The sequence below is a fragment of the Pseudophryne corroboree genome, chromosome 6 (assembly GCF_028390025.1).
Source record: "Pseudophryne corroboree isolate aPseCor3 chromosome 6, aPseCor3.hap2, whole genome shotgun sequence".
Taxonomy (NCBI): domain Eukaryota; kingdom Metazoa; phylum Chordata; class Amphibia; order Anura; family Myobatrachidae; genus Pseudophryne; species Pseudophryne corroboree.
The window spans coordinates 888,617-911,766 of NC_086449.1; the positions used below are offsets into that span (position 1 = coordinate 888,617).

A 23,150-nucleotide genomic window follows, 5' to 3' on the forward strand; every position below is an offset into this window, starting at 1 on the left:
CTATTGAAGAAGAGGAACCTGCTACCTGGTCTAAAGCTCCAGTCTTCAAGTAAAAAAAAAGGAAGACCTTGGTGCAATTCCCCAAGTCAGCTCAGCTGGAGGAACTTTTACCTTAGGCATGGGTAATACCTAATCACCGCTTTCAGGTATCCAAACGACTGGCTACTAAGTGGGAGTCTCCTCCGGTGGACGCACATGTGGTTTGACTGGTTATGAGCTCTACCCTGCCTATCCCTAACACGGCTTCTCTTAAGGAACCAACAGATATGAAGTTGGAAAACTGCCTTAAAGTTATTTATTCCCACACGGGCACCACTGTACGACTGGCTCTGGCGTCTGCTTGGGTGGCAAAGGGCCTCGGCGATTGGGCGAAGGCCCTGAAAAGGGGCTTATCCAGAGGAACCCCAGGGATGAGTTGCTGCCTACAGTAACTGATATCCACAGTTGGCTGCTTCATATTTGGGGGAGGCTGCCCTAGACGCTGGTATTCTGGCGTCCAAGGCATCAGCTTCCTCCATTTTGGCTAGGAAAGCCCTCTGGCTTAGTTCTTGGAGAGCTGATTTACATTCCAAAAGGGCACCTTTGCTTTGCAGTCCAGAAGGATCAATATTAGTTTCATGCATTGATTTTTAATCTTTCCACGGCCCCTCGTGTCTTCAGAAAGGTCATAGCAGCTCATCTAAGGCACAGGGGAATCAGGATTTTACCGTACCTGGATGATCTGCTTATCATAGCCCAGTCACCGGAGGTCCTCAGTAATTCTCTCCATCTGCTGGTGGACCTTCTCCAGTCCCACCGCTGGATCATCAATTGGCCAAAGTCTGTGAACCCGATTTAGCAGATGCTTCATTTGGGGGCCCTTCCTACCAGAGGACAAGCTTCGAAATCTATAGGACAAGATCAGAGGGGTGTCTATCCACTCCTGCATGCGGCTCCTGGAGTCGATGGTATCCACCTTCTACATGGTGGAATATGCCCAGTTTCACTCATGTCCGCTTCAGTGGGAGATTCTCTCCAGGTGGAGCAAGTCCCATTTCCAGATCCGGACTCAGACGATCGTTCTCTCTCTGGATGTTCGGCTCTCCCTCTTTTGGTGACTTCAGGCATCGAACCTGAACAGGGGCCGTCCCTTTGGATGCTGGAGTGGGTTCTACTTACCACCCGCGGCAGCTTGCCCGGGTTAGGGGCAGTCACCTGCCAACAATCCTTCCATGGTCTATGGACGGCTCAGGAGAGTTGTCTTCCCACCGACATCCTAGAACTCAGAGCTGTGGCCCTCACAGCCGAGGCACCATGAAAGAGGCGAGTTGCATCTTCAAGTAGGCGGAGCGTCATCTCACGGCTCTGTCAGCAGTCTTCATTCCAGGAGTCCAGAATTGGAAGGCGGTCTTCCTAAACCGCCAGACCGCCCATTCAGGAGAGTGGGCTCTGCATCCAGACGCCTTTCAGTTGCTAGTCCATCGCTGGGATATGCCGGACATAGATTTGATGGCGCCACGCCACAATTGCAAGATTCCAACGTACTGTGCATGCACCAGGAATCCGGAGGCTCTACTAGAGGACGCCTTGTCCGGTCAATGGGAATTCGACCTCCTGCACATCTTCCCTCCGATCTTTCTCATTTCACGAGTCCTCCGCAAGTTGAAGCGGGAGGGCGGCACCATGATTCTGGTACCCCCAGACTGGCCGAGGCGAGCTTGGTACGCAGACCATCTCGGTCTCCCCGTCGGCGCTCATCTGTGACCGGATCTGCTCTCTCAGGGCCTGCCCTCTGACCTGTCCTGACTAGCTTTGACTGGGTGGCTCGAGACATCCTTGTACAGAGCTAAGGGGTTTTTCACTAGGGTCATTTGCACTGTGTTGAACGCCCATAAACTCACTTCTGCCAGGATTTATGGATTTGGCGTGTCTTCTTTACTTGCTGTTTGGCAAGGACCTATAACCCGACAGTGTTTAAGCTCTCCCGAATCCTTTCCTTTCTGCAACTGGGATTGGATGCCGGCTTGCGTCTTTCCTGACTGAAGGTCCAGGGGTTGGCTTTCTCAGTATTATTTCAACGAAACATTGCCTTCATGTCTGATGTTCACAAGTTGTGCCGCGCAGGAAAGCCCGGTTACGTCACGAGCATTGTCGGCCGGAATTACCTTGTTACGTCAGGTGCTGGGTGGAGTCATGGGCAGAGCATGGATGTGGGCAGCAGGAAGCTTGAATACATGCAGTATTGTGGTTGCACAGACGTGAACGACCTAAAGTACATCATACTTGCCTACCGTTCCGAAACGGCCAGGAGGCTCCCGAAAATTGGGGGCGCTCCCAGCCCCCCCAGAAAGGTTGGTAAGTGTCCTGCATCCACTGTGTCCAGGGAGTTTATATACCAGTATATAAATATAAAAGGGGCATCTTGCTGCTGAAGTCATTTTATTGTCTTAAATACAAAGTGTGATAACATGAAATATAACTGCGCAGATCTGGCGTGTACTGGAGGCGGTGACGTGGGAGCAGCCACATTCAGTACAATACACAGGGAGGGAAATTCCTTATACATGCGGCCGACGCTACACATCCAGGTCATCGTCCGGGTCCTCGTCATCCAGGTCATCGGTCGGGTCTGGATCATAGTAAATCTTTGCGGATCCCGCGGCAGACTGCAGAAGAGACAATTTCCTGTAAGAGAAACAGCAGAAGACACTGAAGTCCGTACAATCTGGGTCTATTTCCTCCCACATGTAACATGATCAAAGCGGCGAATGTAACAGCCTGGGAACTGCAACCATTGGCGAGTACCCGGCGCGTCTGCAGTGTTTTATAGTAATAATACAGATTTACCCCACTGTACGGAGAGCCTACAGATCAAAACCCTCTCACTGAGGTACAAGGGGTGCACTGATGGAAGAACCACGTCATACTGATGAGCGGTAATAATTGTATCACGCTGATCTAACTCCGCACATTCATCCTGATGTCCACCGAACCCCCCTCACAGACCAAGCCATGTAATACTCTATCCGAAAACCCACCGAACCCCCCTCACAGACCAAGCCATGTAATACTCTATCCGAAAACCCACCTAACCCCCCTCACAGACCAAGCCACGTAACACTCTATCCGAAAACCCACCGAACCCCCCCTCACAGACCAAGCCATGTAATACTCTATCTGAAAACCCACCTAACCCCCCTCACAGACCAAGCCACGTAATACTCTATCCGAAAACCCACCGAACCCCCCTCACAGACCAAGCCACGTAACACTCTATCCGAAAACCCACCGAACCCTCCTCACAGACCAAACCATGTAATACTCTATCCGAAAACCCACCGAACCCCCCTCACAGACCAAGCCACGTAACACTCTATCCGAAAACCCACCGAACCCCCTCACAGACCAAGCCATGTAATACTCTATCCGAAAACCCACCGAACCCCCCTCACAGACCAAGCCACGTAACACTCTATTCGAAAACCCACCGAACCCCCCCTCACAGACCAAGCCACGTAATACTCTATCCGAAAACCCACCGAACCCCCTCACAGACCAAGCCATGTAATACTCTATCCGAAAACCCACCGAACCCCCCTCACAGACCAAGCCACGTAACACTCTATTCGAAAACCCACCGAACCCCCCCTCACAGACCAAGCCACGTAATACTCTATCCGAAAACCCACCGAACCCCCCTCACAGACCAAGCCACGTAACACTCTATTCGAAAACCCACCGAACCCCCCCTCACAGACCAAGCCACGTAACACTCTATTCGAAAACCCACCGAACCCCCCCTCACAGACCAAGCCACGTAATACTCTATCCGAAAACCCACCGAACCCCCCTCACAGACCAAGCCACGTAACACTCTATTCGAAAACCCACCGAACCCCCCCTCACAGACCAAGCCATGTAATACTCTATCCGAAAACCCACCGAACCCCCCTCACAGACCAAGCCATGTAATACTCTATCCGAAAACCGACCGAACCCCCCTCACAGACCAAGCCATGTAATACTCTATCCGAAAACCCACCTAACCCCCCTCACAGACCAAGCCACGTAATACTCTATCCGAAAACCCACCAAACCCCCCTCACAGACCAAGCCATGTAATACTCTATCCGAAAGACCCACCGAACCCCCCTCACAGACCAAGCCACGTAATACTCTATCCGAAAACCCACCGAACCCCCCTCACAGACCAAGCCACGTAATACTCTATCCGAAAACCCACCAACTTTACCACACAGAGACAGACAACATAAGAACTGCAACAATACACATAACAGCTATAAACCATCACGCTATAAACGCCACACACCGCATTACAGCAGATATAAAAGAGCTAGAACACAACTTCTTTGGAGCTGTAAATGGAGATCAGTAAGAAATATAAACTACACAAAACCCCTCCAACTAAATACAAAGATCCAGAACGAGATCTACAACACCATACTGTGGTCACAGTGACATATAGGTGGGGATAGAGGTCACAGTAATGGGGGAGTGATATAGAGGTCACAGTGATGGAGGAGTGATATATAGGTGGGGATAGAGGTCACAGTGATGGGGGGAGTGATATATAGGTGGGGATAGAGGTCACAGTGATGGAGGAGTGATATATAGGTGGGGATAGAGGTCACAGTGATGGAGGAGTGATATATAGGTGGGGATAGGGGTCACAGTGACGAAGTGATATATAGGTGGGGATAGGGGTCACAGTGATGGAGGAGTGATATATAGGTGGGGATAGAGGTCACAGTGATGGAGGAGTGATATATAGGTGGGGATAGGGGTCACAGTGATGGGGGAGTGATATATAGGTGGGGATAGAGGTCACAGTGATGGGGGAGTGATATATAGGTGGGGATAGGGGTCATAGTGATGTAGGAGTGATATATAGGTGGGGATAGGGGTCACAGTGATGGAGGAGTGATATATAGGTGGGGATAGGTGTCACAGGGACGGAGCAGTGATATATAGGTGGGGATAGAGGTCACAGTGATATATAGGTGGGGTTAGGGGTCACAGTGATGGAGGAGTGATATATAGGTGGGGATAGGGGTCATAGTGATATATAGGTGGGGTTAGGGGTCACAGTGATGGAGGAGTGATATATAGGTGGGGATAGAGCTCACAGTGATGGAGGAGTGACATATAGGTGGGGATAGAGGTCACAGTGATGGAGGAGTGACATATAGGTGGGGATAGAGGTCACAGTGATGGAGGAGTGATATATAGGTGGGGATAGAGGTCACAGTGATGAAGGAGTGATATATAGGTGGGGATAGAGGTCACAGTGATGGAGGAGTGATATATAGGTGGGGATAGAGGTCACAGTGATGGAGGAGTTATATATAGGTGGGGATAGAGGTCACAGTGATGGGGAAGTGATATATAGGTGGGGATAGAGGTCACAGTGATGGAGGAGTGATATATAGGTGGGGATAGAGGTCACAATGACAGAGGAGTGATATATAGGTGGGGATAGGGGTCACAGTGACGAAGTGATATATAGGTGGGGATAGGGGTCACAGTGATGGAGTAGTGATATATAGGTGGGGATAGAGGTCACAGTGACGGAGTAGTGATATATAGGTGGGGATAGGGGTCACAGTGATGGAGGAGTGATATATAGGTGGGGATAGGGGTCACAGTGATGGAGGAGTGATATATAGGTGGGGATAGAGGTCACAGTGACGGAGTAGTGATATATAGGTGGGGATAGGGGTCACAGTGATGGAGGAGTGATATATAGGTGGGGATAGGGGTCACAGTGACGAAGTGATATATAGGTGGGGATAGGGGTCACAGTGATGGAGGAGTGATATATAGGTGGGGATAGAGGTCACAGTGATGGGGGAGTGATATATAGGTGGGGATAGAGGTCACAGTGACGGAGTAGTGATATATAGGTGGGGATAGGGGTCACAGTGATGGAGGAGTGATATATAGGTGGGGATAGAGGTCACAGTGATGGAGGAGTGATATATAGGTGGGGATAGAGGTCACAGTGATGTAGGAGTGATATATAGGTGGGGATAGAGGTCACAGTGATGGAGGAGTGATATATAGGTGGGGATAGAGGTCACAGTGATGGAGGAGTGATATATAGGTGGGGATAGAGGTCACAGTGATGGGGAAGTGATATATAGGTGGGGATAGAGGTCACAGTGATGGGGAAGTGATATATAGGTGGGGATAGGGGTCACAGTGATGGAGGAGTGATATATAGGTAGGGATAGAGGTCACAGTGACGGAGGAGTGATATATAAGTGGGGATAGAGGTCACAATGACAGAGGAGTGATATATAGGTGGGGATAGGGGTCACAGTGACGAAGTGATATATAGGTGGGGATAGAGGTCACAGTGATGGGGGAGTGATATATAGGTGGGGATAGAGGTCACAGTGATGGAGGAGTGATATATAGGTGGGGATAGGGGTCACAGTGACGAAGTGATATATAGGTGGGGATAGGGGTCACAGTGATGGAGGAGTGATATATAGGTGGGGATAGAGGTCACAGTGATGGAGGAGTGATATATAGGTGGGGATAGAGGTCACAGTGATGGAGGAGTGATATATAGGTGGGGATAGAGGTCACAGTGATGGAGGAGTGATATATAGGTGGGGATAGGGGTCACAGAGACGAAGTGATATATAGGTGGGGATAGAGGTCACAGTGATGGGGGAGTGATATATAGGTGGGGATAGGGGGTCACAGTGATGGAGGAGTGATATATAGGTGGGGATAGAGGTCACAGTGATGGAGGAGTGATATATAGGTGGGGATAGAGGTCACAGTGATGGAGGAGTGATATATAGGTGGGGATAGAGGTCACAGTGATGGAGGAGTGATATATAGGTGGGGATAGAGGTCACAGTGATGTAGGAGTGATATATAGGTGGGGATAGAGGTCACAGTGACGGAGAAGTGATATATAGGTGGGGATTGAGGTCACAATGACAGAGGAGTGATATATAGGTGGGGATAGGGGTCACAGTGATGGAGGAGTGATATATAGGTGGGGATAGGTGTCACAGTGATGGAGTAGTGATATATAGGTGGGGATAGGGGTCACAGTGATGGAGGAGTGATATATAGGTGGGGATAGAGGTCACAGTGATGGGGGAGTGATATATAGGTGGGGATAGGGGTCACAGTGATGGAGGAGTGATATATAGGTAGGGATAGAGGTCACAGTGATGGAGGAGTGATATATAGGTGGGGATAGAGGTCACAATGACAGAGGAGTGATATATAGGTGGGGATAGGGGTCACAGTGACGAAGTGATATATAGGTGGGGTTAGAGGTCACTGTGATGGAGGAATGATAACGGGATTTTGGTGTTTACCGGTAAATCCTTTTCTCGTAGTCCATAGGGGATACTGGGATGGTGAATTACAGTGGGGTATAGATAGGGTCCATTGGAGCTGGTGCACTTTACATTTCTTCAACCTAGTGTGTGCTGGCTCCTCCCATCAGACCAGTTTAGAAACTGTGCCCGAGGAGACGGAACATAACTCAGGAGGAGGAAAAACAGAACAGTAAAGAGAGAACAGCACAAGAAGATAAACAAGAAACAATAGGGAACAGGGAACTGAACCAAACTACTGCATCACCTACATACAATGAAACTGTTTGCAGGAAGAGTAACGAAGCACAGAGGCGGGCGCCCAGTATCCCCTATGGACTACGAGAAAAGGATTTACCGGTAAGTACCAAAATCCGTTTTCTCTTAAGTGGGGATGTCCCAAAGCTCTCATCACGGGCGGGAGTGCTGAGGTCTCTGCAATACTGAGCGACCAAACTGAGCATCCTCAGATGCCAGGGAATCAGGCATGAAAACCGAACAAAAGTATTAGCACCTAACCGGGCAGCAGCCGCCCAAGAAGAACCCACCAATCTGGTTGAGTGGGCTGTAACAGACTGCGGTATATGCACAGCTGCTGGTGAATATGCCTGTTGGATAGCGAGTCTGATCCACTTAGCAAACATCTGTTTGGAAGCCCGCCAACCCATCCTGTTGGCATCATACAAAACAAAAGAACATCTGACTTTCTGACGTAGAGCTCCGACAACATCCAGGGATCTAGGAAGATTGGAAGAATCTGGAATAACCGGGACAACAATCGGTAGATTTAAACAAAAAAAACCTAGACTCCCTATCGCAGAAAAGTGTGTCGAGGTCTGAGCTCTGCTCTGTCCTTGTGAGAAATAAGAAAAGGGGGGGGGGGGCCTTACAAGACAGAACCCCTAAATCCAAGACTGCTCGCTAAAGCTAGGGCCAGCAAGGTTACTGTCTTACAGGGGAGAACGGGTCCTCTGCGGTTTCCAAGGTTGCAAACCAAGAGGATAAGGGAAAATCTAAAACTAAATTTAGATACTAAGGAGCCAAAAGGCAGTACAAAAAAAGGTTGTAACTGAAGCACTCCATGAAGTCTGAACTTCTGGAACTAGCGTTACCGCTTTTGGAAAAAGAGTGACAATGCTGAAGTCTGAACTTTCAGTGAGATGAAACGTAACACTACATCCACTCTAGAATGGAGGAAACGTAGTAGGCATCCCAGTTTGAACATCACTGGTGAGTATCGTAGCCGCGCACACCACGAAACAGACGCTTTCCAGATTTATTGTAGTGACCTGACTTTCTTTCTAGCTTGGAGCAGAGTCGGAATGACTGCGCTCGGAAAGCCTCGTTTTGATAGAATCACCCGTACAGCGGCTAAGAGTACCAGCTTGGATGTTGAAAGTCTGGATGGACGAACGGCCCTTGCTGAAGAAGATCCTCTCTCAGTGGTAAGGGGCCATAGATTGTCTACCAGAAGAGAGGAGATCTGTGTACCACGCCCTGCGTGACAAGTCTGGGGCAACAAGGATTGCCTGTATCTTCTCCGTCTATATTCGCTTTAGAACTCTTGGGAGAATGGAAATGGAGGAAACACCCTCTGATAATTCCAAGGCGTCGTCTACCACTAACGCCTGTGAGTCCCTCGGTCTCAAACAGCGGTGAAGCATCTTGTTGCTTTGAGAAGCCATCAGGTCTAACTGTGGCCGACCCCACCAGGATACTATCTGGTGCAAAGCTTGGGAATGAAGTCCCCACTCCCCCGGGTGTAGATCTTGTCTGCTGAGGCAGGCCGCTTCCCAGGTGTCCACTCCTAGTATAAAGACTGCAGCGATTGCTGTTGTATTGCTTTCTGCCCAGTGAAGAACTTGGTTACTTCTATCATAGCTGCTCTGCCTTTGGTCCACCCTGGCGGTTTAAGGATGCCACTGCCATTGCATTGTCGGATTGTACCTAAATGGTCTGGTACTGAAGTAGGTAAGCAGCCTGTCGCAGGGTATTGAAGACTGCTCGTAATTTCATAATATTCATTGGAAAGGTAGTATCTAGCAATGACCACCTGTCTTGAAATTGTGCACCGTGGGTTACTGCTCCGCAGCCCCTGAAGCTCACATCCATTGTTAGCAAAGTCCAAATGAGACTTCCAAAAACTCGTCCCTCCACTAGGTGCGAGGTCTGTAGCCACCACAGCAATGCCACTCTTATCTTCGGTGAAGGACGGATCAGTCAGTGCATGTGCAGATGTTATCTTGACCATTTTGCAAGGAGATCCAGCTAGAATGTTCGGGAACGAAACCTTCCGACTGTATTGCTTCAAAGGGGACAACCATCTCCCCTAGTAGGGGTATGCAAAGATGGACATAGACCTTTTGTGGCTGCAGGACTGAGCGTACCAAATGTTGGATTGCTTTAGCCCTTCCTAGAGGAAGAAACACTCTCTGAGATACTGTATCCAGACTCTCACCCAGAAACTGAAGTTTCTGAGTAGGTAGTAAGTGGGATCTTTGGAGATTGAGAACCCACCCAGATGGATCAATAGACGTTTGTGAGAGTAATGCTGCGCAGTAGGTGTTCCTTGGACTTAATGAGCAGATCGTCCAGATATGGTACAATATTTACTCCCTAAAGTCGGAGTTATAACATCATCTCCGCCATGACCTGTATGAAGACTGTCGGCGCTGTTAAAAGACCGAAAGGTAAGGCCTGGAATTGATAATGATCGTCTTTGATTGCAAAGCGTAGGAATGCCTGATGTGGAGTCAATATTGGAATATGGAGGTAGGCCTCCTTGATATACAGGGATACCAGGAACTCTCTTTTGTCCAGTCCTGTGATGATTGCCGGCAGAGATTCTATATTTCATTTGAAGACCTGTAGGTATGGGTTTAGGGACTTCAGATACAGAATGGGCCTGACCTTCTGTCTGTTTATAGACTCCTGTAGTGTTACCGTGTCTATAAAGAAACTGGTAAACCTGATGTGACAAATCTATGAGGCGGCAATGTGTCAAAACACTATCTTGTAGTCATAGGAGACCACATCTCTGACTCTCCTGGCAGGGGTGTTTCCAAATATGACTGAAGTGTTTTAGACCTGCGTCTACCCTGAGATCCGCCAGGGGTAGAACGTATGCTGAAGGCGCTGTGACATCAGAACTGCTGCTCTGTACCTGTTGCCCTGTCCGCGTCCTGCTAATGAAGCTCCTCTGGCTTTACCTCTAAATCTTGCAGCATGAAAGGAATGAAAGGACGGGCCCGAATAAGCCCGCCATGCCATTGGAGCAGCCGAGGGGAGGTAAGTGGATTTTCCAGCAGCAGCCTGTATCAGCCACTTATTGAAGTCCTCTGCACACAACACTTCTCCTGTATATGGTAGACTCTCTACCCCTCTCTTGGACTCAGCAGCTGCTGCCCATTGACGCAGCCACGAGGCTCACCTTGTGGAGACTTCCACTTCTGATATAGAAGAGGTCAGCATGTCCTTCGTCTGGATGTTTTACACCAATGGGCCGCTGCTTCCCGTACGTGTTGAGTGATCGGAGGCTTTGTACTCTTGAATACCTTCTGCTAGATGTGAATCCCATTTTATTATGGCCTTAGAAAGCCAGAATCCCACAATTAGTGGTTGCCGGGCCACACCTGCAGCTATATAGTGATTTTATTGTGCATTCCATCATCTGAGGCTTTGTCCTCTTACAGTCTGACCACAGTCTTTGGGAAGTCGCCCCTGGAATTGGAAGCACAATATTTTTGGATAGGGTCCACAGTTGGCGGATTCCTCCAGAGCTTCCTATCCTCTGGAGGAAATGGAGAGGATGATAGAGGAAAATGGGAGATTTTTTATCTGGATGTACCCATGTGTATTCAATGCCTGGGATATAGAAAAGTTAGAAAAGTAACCGCAGACTTCCGTGGTTCACTAAAGTATACAGGTTGCTACAGTGTCTAGTATTCCAGATTGTCTTATAGCAAACCAAGAGCTTCTCTCCCTGGCAAGGCGTGTTAGCCTCCTCGTAATCATCCTGTAACTTTTACATCTCCTCTCTTCTAAGTCTGGTCTCTGAGGCATGCGACCGTACTGGGCCCTGCACACTTATAGATCTAGCTGGACGATCTGATCGTGTGTAGTCACCAACAGTGTGTAGTCACCAACGACTTGTTCATCATTGATGTCGGGTATACATGCAAGCCAATATGGACAATCTTGTCCATATTAGCATGCAGGGTCATGGGGCCGGGTCACTCCCCCGCCCGTTGGCCATACCGGCCGTAGGGCACCTCGGCGGCCAATCGCCTACTGTGTAGGGCCCATAATACCAGTGGTAATTTGATTCTTTAGGTAATACTATATACACAGGTCAAACCCGGGATTTGAACCAGTGACCCTGACATCACAGTGCGCAGGGAACATCACTCTGGGCAGGGATCTTAACCACTAGGCTACAGAGCCTGCCCCTCCTCCAACTTGCTACTGGCTTGTGAGGTGGACTCAGTACATTGGGGGTCATTCAGACCCAATCGCACGCTAGCAATCGGATGCATGCGTATCCACCGCAATGTGCAGGCGCGTCAGGCGACGGGGATCGCCGGACAGTGACGGATTTAACGAAGAAAGTGATCGCACCAGCGATCGCAAGAGGATTGACAGGAAGAGGCCGTTTGTGGGTGTCAACTGACCGTTTCCAGGGAGTGTCTGGGAGAACGCAGGCGAGCCCAGCCGTTTGGAGGGAGGATTCCTGACATCGGCTCCAGGCTGGATCGTTGCAGCGGCTGAGTAAGTCCTGAGCTGTGCAGAGACACTTTTGTTTGTGCAGCTCTCCCGCACATGCATTGGCCCCCCTGCACAGCGATTACCCCCTCCCCCTGTAGGCCCACTGCAGTGGCCCCTAGTGGATGAAGGAGAAACTGAGAACCTTCTGGTGACTGTGCACACTGCTATTACAGGATTTGCCTGCCGTGCTCGGCAGAGAAACACACACACCAGAGTAAACCAGCCTCAGGCACTGCTTGCCCATACAGAGTGCAGAGGAGAAGGGAGACAGAGAGAGAGCGAGAGCGAGCAGGAGACGCTTCTTCCTAACACAGCAATAACACGCCTGGCAGAATATTCCGCAGTTATTCATCCGGGTCTAGTCTACAACACGTCTGTCCCCCATTGCTTTCTGGAGACTGTGATCCCTGTGGAGCGTTTCTCCCTCAGGAATGGCACCCATGTGTGTTCTCTCGCTGCGCAGCTAGCTCCACCCCCTCAAAACGGAGCGCCGCATTGTGCCCGGCTACTAAAGGCAGTTTAGTGAGAAAACCATGTTATACCTCTATATGAACAGGAAAACACGCCTACAGCAGAGTCTTTAGGTAGAAACACCTTTTCACAGGATCACGCAGTAGCCCCCTCTATTAGGGCAGTGTGTGACGGTAATGTTTGCCGCCACTTGAAGCGGGGTCCTCGCTACTCGGGTTCCCGGCTTCTATCCACCCACCACAGGTGAGATTTGTTTTCAGCTTGCTCAGGGTGGCGGCAGGCTGTGGGGCTCATGGCGGCGGTGTGAGATCTCCAATGGGACCGCTGTCCTGGTAGCCGGGGATCCGGGCGCCAGCACCCCTCTATTAGGTGTGGACGGGTCCCCCCCATAAACTCCTGTATGTTGAAACTAATAAAGTAAAGTAACACAAAACTGAAGAAAGCTCTGGAGCCCTCATGGTGTGACCGGCTCTGAGGACACTATTTTCTAAACTGGTCTGATGGGAGGGGCATAGAGGGGAGGAGCCAGCACACACTAGCTTGAAGAAATTTAAAGTGCACCGGCTCCAATGGACCCATCTATACCCCACTGTACTTCACCATCCCAGTATCCCCTATGGATGAAAGATAAATATTAGTTATGAGTGATATTCTTCTGAGAGCTAGTAGAGGAATCAGCAGTGCATTAGAGACCACAATATGTCTTGTATACAGGCCTGCCGAGACTTCGGGTGGGTCCGGGGGCTGGTGGGCGTGGCTATGTCCTCGTGTCATGTACGTAAGCAGGTCACCCACGGCGGGGGCTCTCTCATTCCCCTGGGCAATCCATACTCCTCCTCCCCCCCCCCCTCTCCCCCCTCAGCGCTCCTGCCTGTATAATGGACACGGCGTGTATATATTCTCCTTACTTGTTGTCACTAAATGTATATGGTAGAATTGAAGATTCCTTGAGGTCTCGCTCAGATTCTGACAGACGAGGATTAAATGTCAGATTCACTGTGGTATCCACCTTCAATGGGAGATGAGAGACAATGGTAATAAAACATTTAGTACAAGGTCCATCCTTTCTGCCGGGCATTGCACGCTGCAAATGATCAGTTTCCCAGTCCTGACCCTAACAGTGCATGTTTTCCAGAATCACCAGGAATTATTACCACCTGTGCTCGCTCAGAGTACACAGAACATGCACCGAAATGGGACACAGTGCCGCCAAATCTCACCATCCACACCAGTGTCCCTACAGATTATAGTCCTTCCTTTTCTGGTAGTACAGGTGTGATCCCATACATTGCTGCCAAAATGTAACCCCCACCCACCCACCACCCCCCCACTACCACCACCAGACACCTCTATGAGCAGAGGAGAACATTTCCCAATCAGAGATACATACACTCTGCCCCCTGTCACGTCACATTCTGCCATGGAACCCCACTAGCATCACAGAGCAGTCCTCAGTCCCATCTCACCTCAGGTCTGTGCTCTGGTTCTCTCTCTCCCACCAGACACCTCAGTACTGCCCTCTATGAGCAGAGGAAAACATTTCCCAATCAGAGATACATACACTCTGCCCCCTGTCACGTCACATTCTTCCATGGAACCCCACTAGCAGCACAGAGCAGTCCTCAGTCACATCTCACCTCAGGTCTGTGCTCTGGTTCTCTCTCCACCACCAGACACCTCAGTACTGTCCTCTATGAGCAGAGGAGAACATTTCCCAATCAGAGACACATACACTCTGCCCCCTGTCACGTCACGTTCTGCCATGGAACCCCACTAGCAGCACAGAGCAGTCCTCAGTCCACCCTCACCTCAGGTCTCTGCTCTGGTTCTCTCTCCACCACCAGACACCTCAGTACTACCCTCTATGAGCAGAGGAGAACATTTCCCAATCAGAGATACATACACTCTGCCCCCTGTCACGTCACATTCTTCCATGGAACCCCACTAGCAGCACAGAGCAGTCCTCAGTCCCATCTCACCTCAGGTCTGTGCTCTGGTTCTCTCTCCCCCACCAGTCACCTCAGTACTGCCCTCTATGAGCAGAGGAAAACATTTCCCAATCAGAGATACATACACTCTGCCCCCTGTCACGTCACATTCTGCCATGGAACCCCACTAGCAGCACAGAGCAGTCCTCAGTCCCATCTCACCTCAGGTCTCTGCTCTGGTTCTCTCTCTCCCACCAGACACCTCAGTACTGCCCTCTATGAGCAGAGGAGAACATTTCCCAATCAGAGACACATACACTCTGCCCCCTGTCACGTCACATTCTGCCATGGAACCTCACTAGCAGCACAGAGCAGTCCTCAGTCCCATCTCACCTCAGGTCTGTGCTCTGGTTCTCTCTCCCCCACCAGTCACCTCAGTACTGCCCTCTATGAGCAGAGGAAAACATTTCCCAATCAGAGATACATACACTCTGCCCCCTGTCACGTCACATTCTGCCATGGAACCCCACTAGCAGCACAGAGCAGTCCTCAGTCCCATCTCACCTCAGGTCTCTGCTCTGGTTCTCTCTCTCCCACCAGACACCTCAGTACTGCCCTCTATGAGCAGAGGAAAACATTTCCCAATTAGAGATACATACACTCTGCCCCCTGTCACGTCACATTCTGCCATGGAACCCCACTAGCAGCACAGAGCAGTCCTCAGTCCCATCTCACCTCAGGTCTGTGCTCTGGTTCTCTCTCCACCACCAGACACCTCAGTACTGTCCTCTATGAGCAGAGGAGAACATTTCCCAATCAGAGACACATACACTCTGCCCCCTGTCACGTCACATTCTGCCATGGAACCTCACTAGCAGCACAGAGCAGTCCTCAGTCCCATCTCACCTCAGGTCTGTGCTCTGGTTCTCTCTCCACCACCAGACACCTCAGTGCTGCCCTCTATGAGCAGAGGAGAACATTTCCCAATCAGAGACACATACACTCTGCCCCCTGTCACGTCACGTTCTGCCATGGAACCCCACTAGCAGCACAGAGCAGTCCTCAGTCCACCCTCACCTCAGGTCTCTGCTCTGGTTCTCTCTCCACCACCAGACACCTCAGTGCTGCCCTCTATGAGCAGAGGAGAACATTTCCCAATCAGAGATACATACACACTGCCCCCTGTCACGTCACATTCTGCCATGGAACCTCACTAGCATCACAGAGCAGTCCTCAGTCCCATCTCACCTTAGGTCTGTGCTCTGGTTCCCTCTCCCCCTCATTGACTGTTTCTAGAGAGAAGTCATCACAGACTCTGATGTGTTCCACCTGCAAAACAGACATCTGGAACAATAATGGGGAATTATCTCCTGCTACAGATAGCAGAGCCCGGTGCGCCAGTCTTTTGGGGACAGATTGTTACACAATGAGTAATGTATTGGCCAACGATGACGAGGTTTCGACACTTCTGCAGAGGCAGTGACATTATTCCAGGTGATTGGACTGTGAGGGCAGAGGAAGCACTGCACACGGGTAGAGGGGTAATACTGACTCACAGAGGAAGCACTGCACACGGGTAGAGGGGTAATACTGACTCACAGAGGAAGCACTGCACATGGGTAGAGGGGTAATACTGCACTCACAGAGGAAGCACTGCACACGGTTAGAGCGGTAATACTGACTCACAGAGGAAGCACTGCACACGGGTAGAGGGGTAATACTGACTCACAGAGGAAGCACTGCACACGGATAGAGGGGTAATACTGACTCACAGAGGAAGCACTGCACACGGGTAGAGGGGTAATACTGACTCACAGAGGAAGCACTGCACACGGGTAGAGGGGTAATACTGACTCACAGAGGAAGCACTGCACACGGTTAGAGCGGTAATACTGACTCACAGAGGAAGCACTGCACACGGGTAGAGGGGTAATACTGACTCACAGAGGAAGCACTGCACACGGATAGAGGGGTAATACTGACTCACAGAGGAAGCACTGCACACGGGTAGAGGGGTAATACTGACTCACAGAGGAAGCACTGCACACGGGTAGAGGGGTAATACTGACTCACAGAGGAAGCACTGCACACGGGTAGAGGGGTAATACTGACTCACAGAGGAAGCACTGCACACGGGTAGAGGGGTAATACTGACTCACAGAGGAAGCACTGCACATGGGTAGAGGGGTAATACTGCACTCACAGAGGAAGCACTGCACACGGTTAGAGCGGTAATACTGACTCACAGAGGAAGCACTGCACACGGGTAGAGGGGTAATACTGACTCACAGAGGAAGCACTGCACACGGATAGAGGGGTAATACTGACTCACAGAGGAAGCACTGCACACGGGTAGAGGGGTAATACTGACTCACAGAGGAAGCACTGCACACGGGTAGAGGGGTAATACTGACTCACAGAGGAAGCACTGCACACGGTTAGAGCGGTAATACTGACTCACAGAGGAAGCACTGCACACGGGTAGAGGGGTAATACTGCACTCACAGAGGAAGCACTGCACACGGTTAGAGCGGTAATACTGACTCACAGAGGAAGCACTGCACACGGTTAGAGCGGTAATACTGACTCACAGAGGAAGCACTGCACACGGGTAGAGGGGTAATACTGCACTCACAGAGGAAGCACTGCACACGGTTAGAGCGGTAATACTGACTCACAGAGGAAGCACTGCACACGGGTAGAGGGGTAATACTGACTCACAGAGGAAGCACTGCACACGGATAGAGGGGTAATACTGACTCACAGAGGAAGCACTGCACACGGGTAGAGGGGTAATACTGACTCACAGAGGAAGCACTGCACACGGGTAGAGGGGTAATACTGACTCACAGAGGAAGCACTGCACACGGGTAGAGGGGTAATACGGACTCACAGAGGAAGCACTGCCCACGGGTAGAGGGGTAATACTGACTCACAGAGGAAGCACTGCACACGGGTAGAGGGGTAATACTGCACTCACAGAGGAAGCACTGCATACGGGTAGAGGGGTAATACTGACTCACAGAGGAAGCACTGCACACGGGTAGAGGGGTAATACTGACTCACAGAGGAAGCACTGCACACTGGTAGAGGGGTAATACTGACTCACAGAGGAAGCGCTGCACACGGGTAGAGGGGTAATACTGACTCACAGAGGAAGCACTGCACACGGGTAGAGGGGTAATACTGACTCACAGAGGAAGCGCTGCACACGGGTAGAGGGGTAATACGGACTCACAGAGGAAGCACTGCGCACGGGTAGAGGGGTAATACTGACTCACAGAGGAAGCACTGCACACGGGTAGAGGGGTAATACTGACTCACAGAGGAAGCACTGCACACGGGTAGAGGGGTAATACTGACTCACAGAGGAAGCACTGCACACGGGTAGAGGGGTAATACTGACTCACAGAGGAAGCACTGCACACGGGTAGAGGGGTAATACTGACTCACAGAGGAAGCACTGCACACGGGTAGAGGGGTAATACTGGCTCACAGAGGAAGCACTGCACACGGGTAGAGGGGTAATACTGCACTCACAGAGGAAGCACTGCACACGGGTAGAGGGGTAATACTGCACTCACAGAGGAAGCACTGCACACGGGTAGAGGGGTAATACTGACTCACAGAGGAAGCGCTGCACACGGGTAGAGGGGTAATACTGCACACAGAGGAAGCACTGCGCACGGGTAGAGGGGTAATACTGCACACAGAGGAAGCACTGCGCACGGGTAGAGGGGTAATACTGACTCACAGAGGAAGCACTGCACACGGGTAGAGGGGTAATACTGACTCACAGAGGAAGCACTGCACACGGGTAGAGGGGTAATACGGACTCACAGAGGAAGCACTGCACACGGGTAGAGGGGTAATACTGCACACAGAGGAAGCACTGCACACGGGTAGAGGGGTAATACTGACTCACAGAGGAAGCGCTGCACACGGGTAGAGGGGTAATACTGACTCACAGAGGAAGCACTGCACACGGGTAGAGGGGTAATACTGACTCACAGAGGAAGCACTGCACACGGGTAGAGGGGTAATACTGCACACAGAGGAAGCACTGCACACGGGTAGAGGGGTAATACTGACTCACAGAGGAAGCACTGCACACGGGTAGAGGGGTAATACTGCACACAGAGGAAGCACTGCACATGGGTAGAGGGGTAATACTGCACACAGAGGAAGCACTGCGCACGGGTAGAGGGGTAATACTGCACACAGAGGAAGCACTGCACACGGGTAGAGGGGTAATACTGACTCACAGAGGAAGCACTGCACACGGGTAGAGGGGTAATACTGCACACAGAGGAAGCACTGCACACGGGTAGAGGGGTAATACTGACTCACAGAGGAAGCACTGCGCACGGGTAGAGGGGTAATACTAACTCACAGAGGAAGCACTGCACACGGGTAGAGGGGTAATACTGACTCACAGAGGAAGCACTGCACACGGGTAGAGGGGTAATACTGCACACAGAGGAAGCACTGCACATGGGTAGAGGGGTAATACTGCACACAGAGGAAGCACTGCGCACGGGTAGAGGGGTAATACTGCACACAGAGGAAGCACTGCGCACGGGTAGAGGGGTAATACTGACTCACAGAGGAAGCACTGCACACGGGTAGAGGGGTAATACTGACTCACAGAGGAAGCACTGCACACGGGTAGAGGGGTAATACTGACTCACAGAGGAAGCACTGCACACGGGTAGAGGGGTAATACTGCACACAGAGGAAGCACTGCACACGGGTAGAGGGGTAATACTGCACACAGAGGAAGCACTGCACACGGGTAGAGGGGTAATACTGCACACAGAGGAAGCACTGCACACGGGTAGAGGGGTAATACTGACTCACAGAGGAAGCACTGCACATGGGTAGAGGGGTAATACTGCACTCACGTGGGTGACAACTCTGCCAGACTTCTTGCGATGTACGATGGTGGCTTTCTGACTCCTCCCGCTGTCCGTCACGTTGATCACAGAGTCAGCAAGAAGACAGACGGACTGCAACACCCCCGGGACGTGTAAATCGGAGTGCAGCAAGGCCAGAACGTGCACATCCTGGGGACCTGGGGAGAAGTCAGCACTCACATAAGGTCACACTCACACTCACTGGATGCCTCAGGTACTGCACTTCCATCAGCCCCATCCTCTCTGCCCTATGTCGCCTGCATAAGCTGGAGCCAATACATTATTACCGCACATGGCATCACACAAGCCTGGTGCGGGTATTATGTGCCCTGGACGCTCTCCAGCTTGTGGGGCCGGGGGAAGCTGCCAGCCTTCTTCTAGGTGTAGATGAGAATGTACCTGGCTGCTGCCAACACAGGGCGGGAGATAGGAGTCAGACGCTGTAACATCACTCAGTGGAGGAGAGCCGACGTACTACAGGATACCGGGGAGATAGGAGTCAGACGCTGTAACATTACTCAGTGGAGGAGAGCCGACGTACTACAGGATACCGAGGAGATAGGAGTCAGACGCTGTAACATTACTCAGTGGAGGAGAGCCGACGTACTACAGGATACCGAGGAGATAGGAGTCAGACGCTGTAACATCACTCAGTGGAGGAGAGCCGACGTACTACAGGATACCGAGGAGATAGGAGTCAGACGCTGCAACATTACTCAGCGGAGGAGAGCCGACGTACTACAGGATACCGAGGAGATAGGAGTCAGACGCTGTAACATCACTCAGTGGAGGAGAGCCGACATACTACAGGATACTGAGGAGATAGGAGTCAGACGCTGTAACATTACTCAGTGGAGAGCCGACGTACTACAGGATACCGAGGAGATAGGAGTCAGACGCTGTAACATCATTCAGTGGAGGAGAGCCGACATACTACAGGATACTAAGGAGATAGGAGTCAGACGCTGCAACATTATCCAGCGGAGGAGAGCCGACGTACTACAGGATACCGAGGAGATCGGAGTCAGACGCTGTAACATTACTCAGCGGAGAGCCGACGTACTACAGGATACCGAGGAGATAGGAGTCAGACGCTGTAACATCACTCAGTGGAGGAGAGCCGACGTACTACAGGATACCGGGGAGATAGGAGTCAGACGCTGTAACATTACTCAGTGGAGGAGAGCCGACGTACTACAGGATACCGAGGAGATAGGAGTCAGACGCTGTAACATCACTCAGTGGAGGAGAGCCGACGTACTACAGGATACCGGGGAGATAGGAGTCAGACGCTGTAACATTACTCAGTGGAGGAGAGCCGACGTACTACAGGATACCGGGGAGATAGGAGTCAGACGCTGTAACATTACTCAGTGGAGGAGAGCCGACGTACTACAGGATACCGAGGAGATAGGAGTCAGACGCTGTAACATCACTCAGTGGAGGAGAGCCGACGTACTACAGGATACCGGGGAGATAGGAGTCAGACGCTGTAACATTACTCAGTGGAGGAGAGCCGACGTACTACAGGATACCGAGGAGATAGGAGTCAGACGCTGTAACATTACTCAGTGGAGGAGAGCCGACGTACTACAGGATACCGAGGAGATAGGAGTCAGACGCTGCAACATTACTCAGCGGAGGAGAGCCGACGTACTACAGGATACCGAGGAGATAGGAGTCAGACGCTATAACATTACTCAGCGGAGGAGAGCCGACGTACTACAGGATACCGAGGAGATAGGAGTCAGACGCTGTAACTTCACTCAGTGGAGGAGAGCCGACGTACTACAGGATACCGAGGAGATAGGAGTCAGACGCTGTAACATCACTCAGTGGAGGAGAGCCGACGTACTACAGGATACCGAGGAGATAGGAGTCAGACGCTGTAACATCACTCAGTGGAGGAGAGCCGACGTACTACAGGATACCGAGGAGATAGGAGTCAGACGCTGTAACATCACTCAGTGGAGGAGAGCCGACATACTACAGGATACTGAGGAGATAGGAGTCAGACGCTGTAACATTACTCAGCGGAGAGCCGACGTACTACAGGATACCGAGGAGATAGGAGTCAGACGCTGTAACATCATTCAGTGGAGGAGAGCCGACATACTACAGGATACTAAGGAGATAGGAGTCAGACGCTGCAACATTATCCAGCGGAGGAGAGCCGACGTACTACAGGATACCGAGGAGATCGGAGTCAGACGCTGTAACATTACTCAGCGGAGAGCCGACGTACTACAGGATACCGAGGAGATAGGAGTCAGACGCTGTAACATCACTCATGGGAGGAGAGCCGACGTACTACAGGATACCGGGGAGATAGGAGTCAGACGCTGTAACATTACTCAGTGGAGGAGAGCCGACGTACTACAGGATACCGAGGAGATAGGAGTCAGACGCTGTAACATTACTCAGTGGAGGAGAGCCGACGTACTACAGGATACCGAGGAGATAGGAGTCAGACGCTGCAACATTACTCAGCGGAGGAGAGCCGACGTACTACAGGATACCGAGGAGATAGGAGTCAGACGCTGCAACATTACTCAGCGGAGGAGAGCCGACGTACTACAGGATACCGAGGAGATAGGAGTCAGACGCTATAACATTACTCAGCGGAGGAGAGCCGACGTACTACAGGATACCGAGGAGATAGGAGTCAGACGCTGTAACTTCACTCAGTGGAGGAGAGCCGACGTACTACAGGATACTGAGGAGATAGGAGTCACAGACACTGCAACATTATCCAGCGGAGGAGAGCCGACGTACTACAGGATACCGAGAAGATAGGAGTCAGACTCTGTAACATTACTCAGCGGAGGAGAGCCGACGTACTACAGGATACCGAGGAGATAGGAGTCAGACGCTGTAACATTACTCATCGGAGGAGAGCCGACGTACTACAGGATACCGAGGAGATAGGAGTCAGACGCTGTAACATTACTCAGCAGAGGAGAGCCGACGTACTACAGGATACCGAGGAGATAGGAGTCAGACGCTGTAACATTACTCATCGGAGGAGAGCCGACGTACTACAGGATACCGAGGAGATAGGAGTCAGACGCTGTAACATTACTCAGCGGAGGAGAGCCGACGTACTACAGGATACCGAGGAGATAGGAGTCAGACGCTGTAACATTACTCATCGGAGGAGAGCCGACGTACTACAGGATACCGAGGAGATAGGAGTCAGACGCTGTAACATTACTCAGCGGAGGAGAGCCGACGTACTACAGGATACCGAGGCGATAGGAGTCAGACTCTGCAACATTACTCAGCGGAGGAGAGCCGACGTAGGATATCGAGGAGATAGGAGTCAGACTCTGTAACATTACTCAGCGGAGGAGAGCCGACGTACTACAGGATACCGAGGAGATAGGAGTCAGACTCTGTAACATCACTCAGTGGAGGAGAGCCGACGTACTACAGGATACCGAGGAGATAGAAGTCAGACTCTGTAACATCACTCAGTGGAGGAGAGCCGACGTACTACAGGATACCGAGGAGATAGGAGTCAGACGCTGTAACATTACTCAGCGGAGAGCCGACGTAGTACAGGATACCGAGGAGATAGGAGTCAGACGCTGCAACATCACTCAGTGGAGGAGAGCCGACGTAGTACAGGATACCGAGGAGATAGGAGTCAGACGCTGCAACATCACTCAGTGGAGGAGAGCCGACGTAGTACAGGATACCGAGGAGATAGGAGTCAGACGCTG

The 23,150-nt window shown here is 51.1% G+C and overlaps 1 protein-coding gene across 6 annotated transcripts in view; it reads right to left on the bottom strand.

Moving 5' to 3' along the window:
- Positions 1 to 2,401: 2,401 nt before the first annotated feature.
- ELP5 (elongator acetyltransferase complex subunit 5) overlaps positions 2,402 to 23,150 on the bottom strand; it is a 39,845-nt gene continuing 19,096 nt past the window's right edge. For 5 of the 6 annotated variants that reach the window (XM_063930660.1, XM_063930661.1, XM_063930658.1 and 2 more), the window contains 4 exons: positions 19,414 to 19,583; positions 15,758 to 15,838; positions 13,490 to 13,590; positions 2,402 to 2,664 (listed from right to left, as the gene is read on the bottom strand). In XM_063930660.1, the coding sequence (XP_063786730.1) occupies positions 2,556 to 2,664; positions 13,490 to 13,590; positions 15,758 to 15,838; positions 19,414 to 19,583 (461 nt within the window). In that variant the 3' untranslated portion in view covers positions 2,402 to 2,555. Of the gene's footprint in view, positions 2,665 to 13,489; positions 13,591 to 15,043; positions 15,128 to 15,757; positions 15,839 to 19,413; positions 19,584 to 23,150 lie in introns of those variants that run through there. The other variant, XM_063930659.1, reaches the window with a different exon arrangement.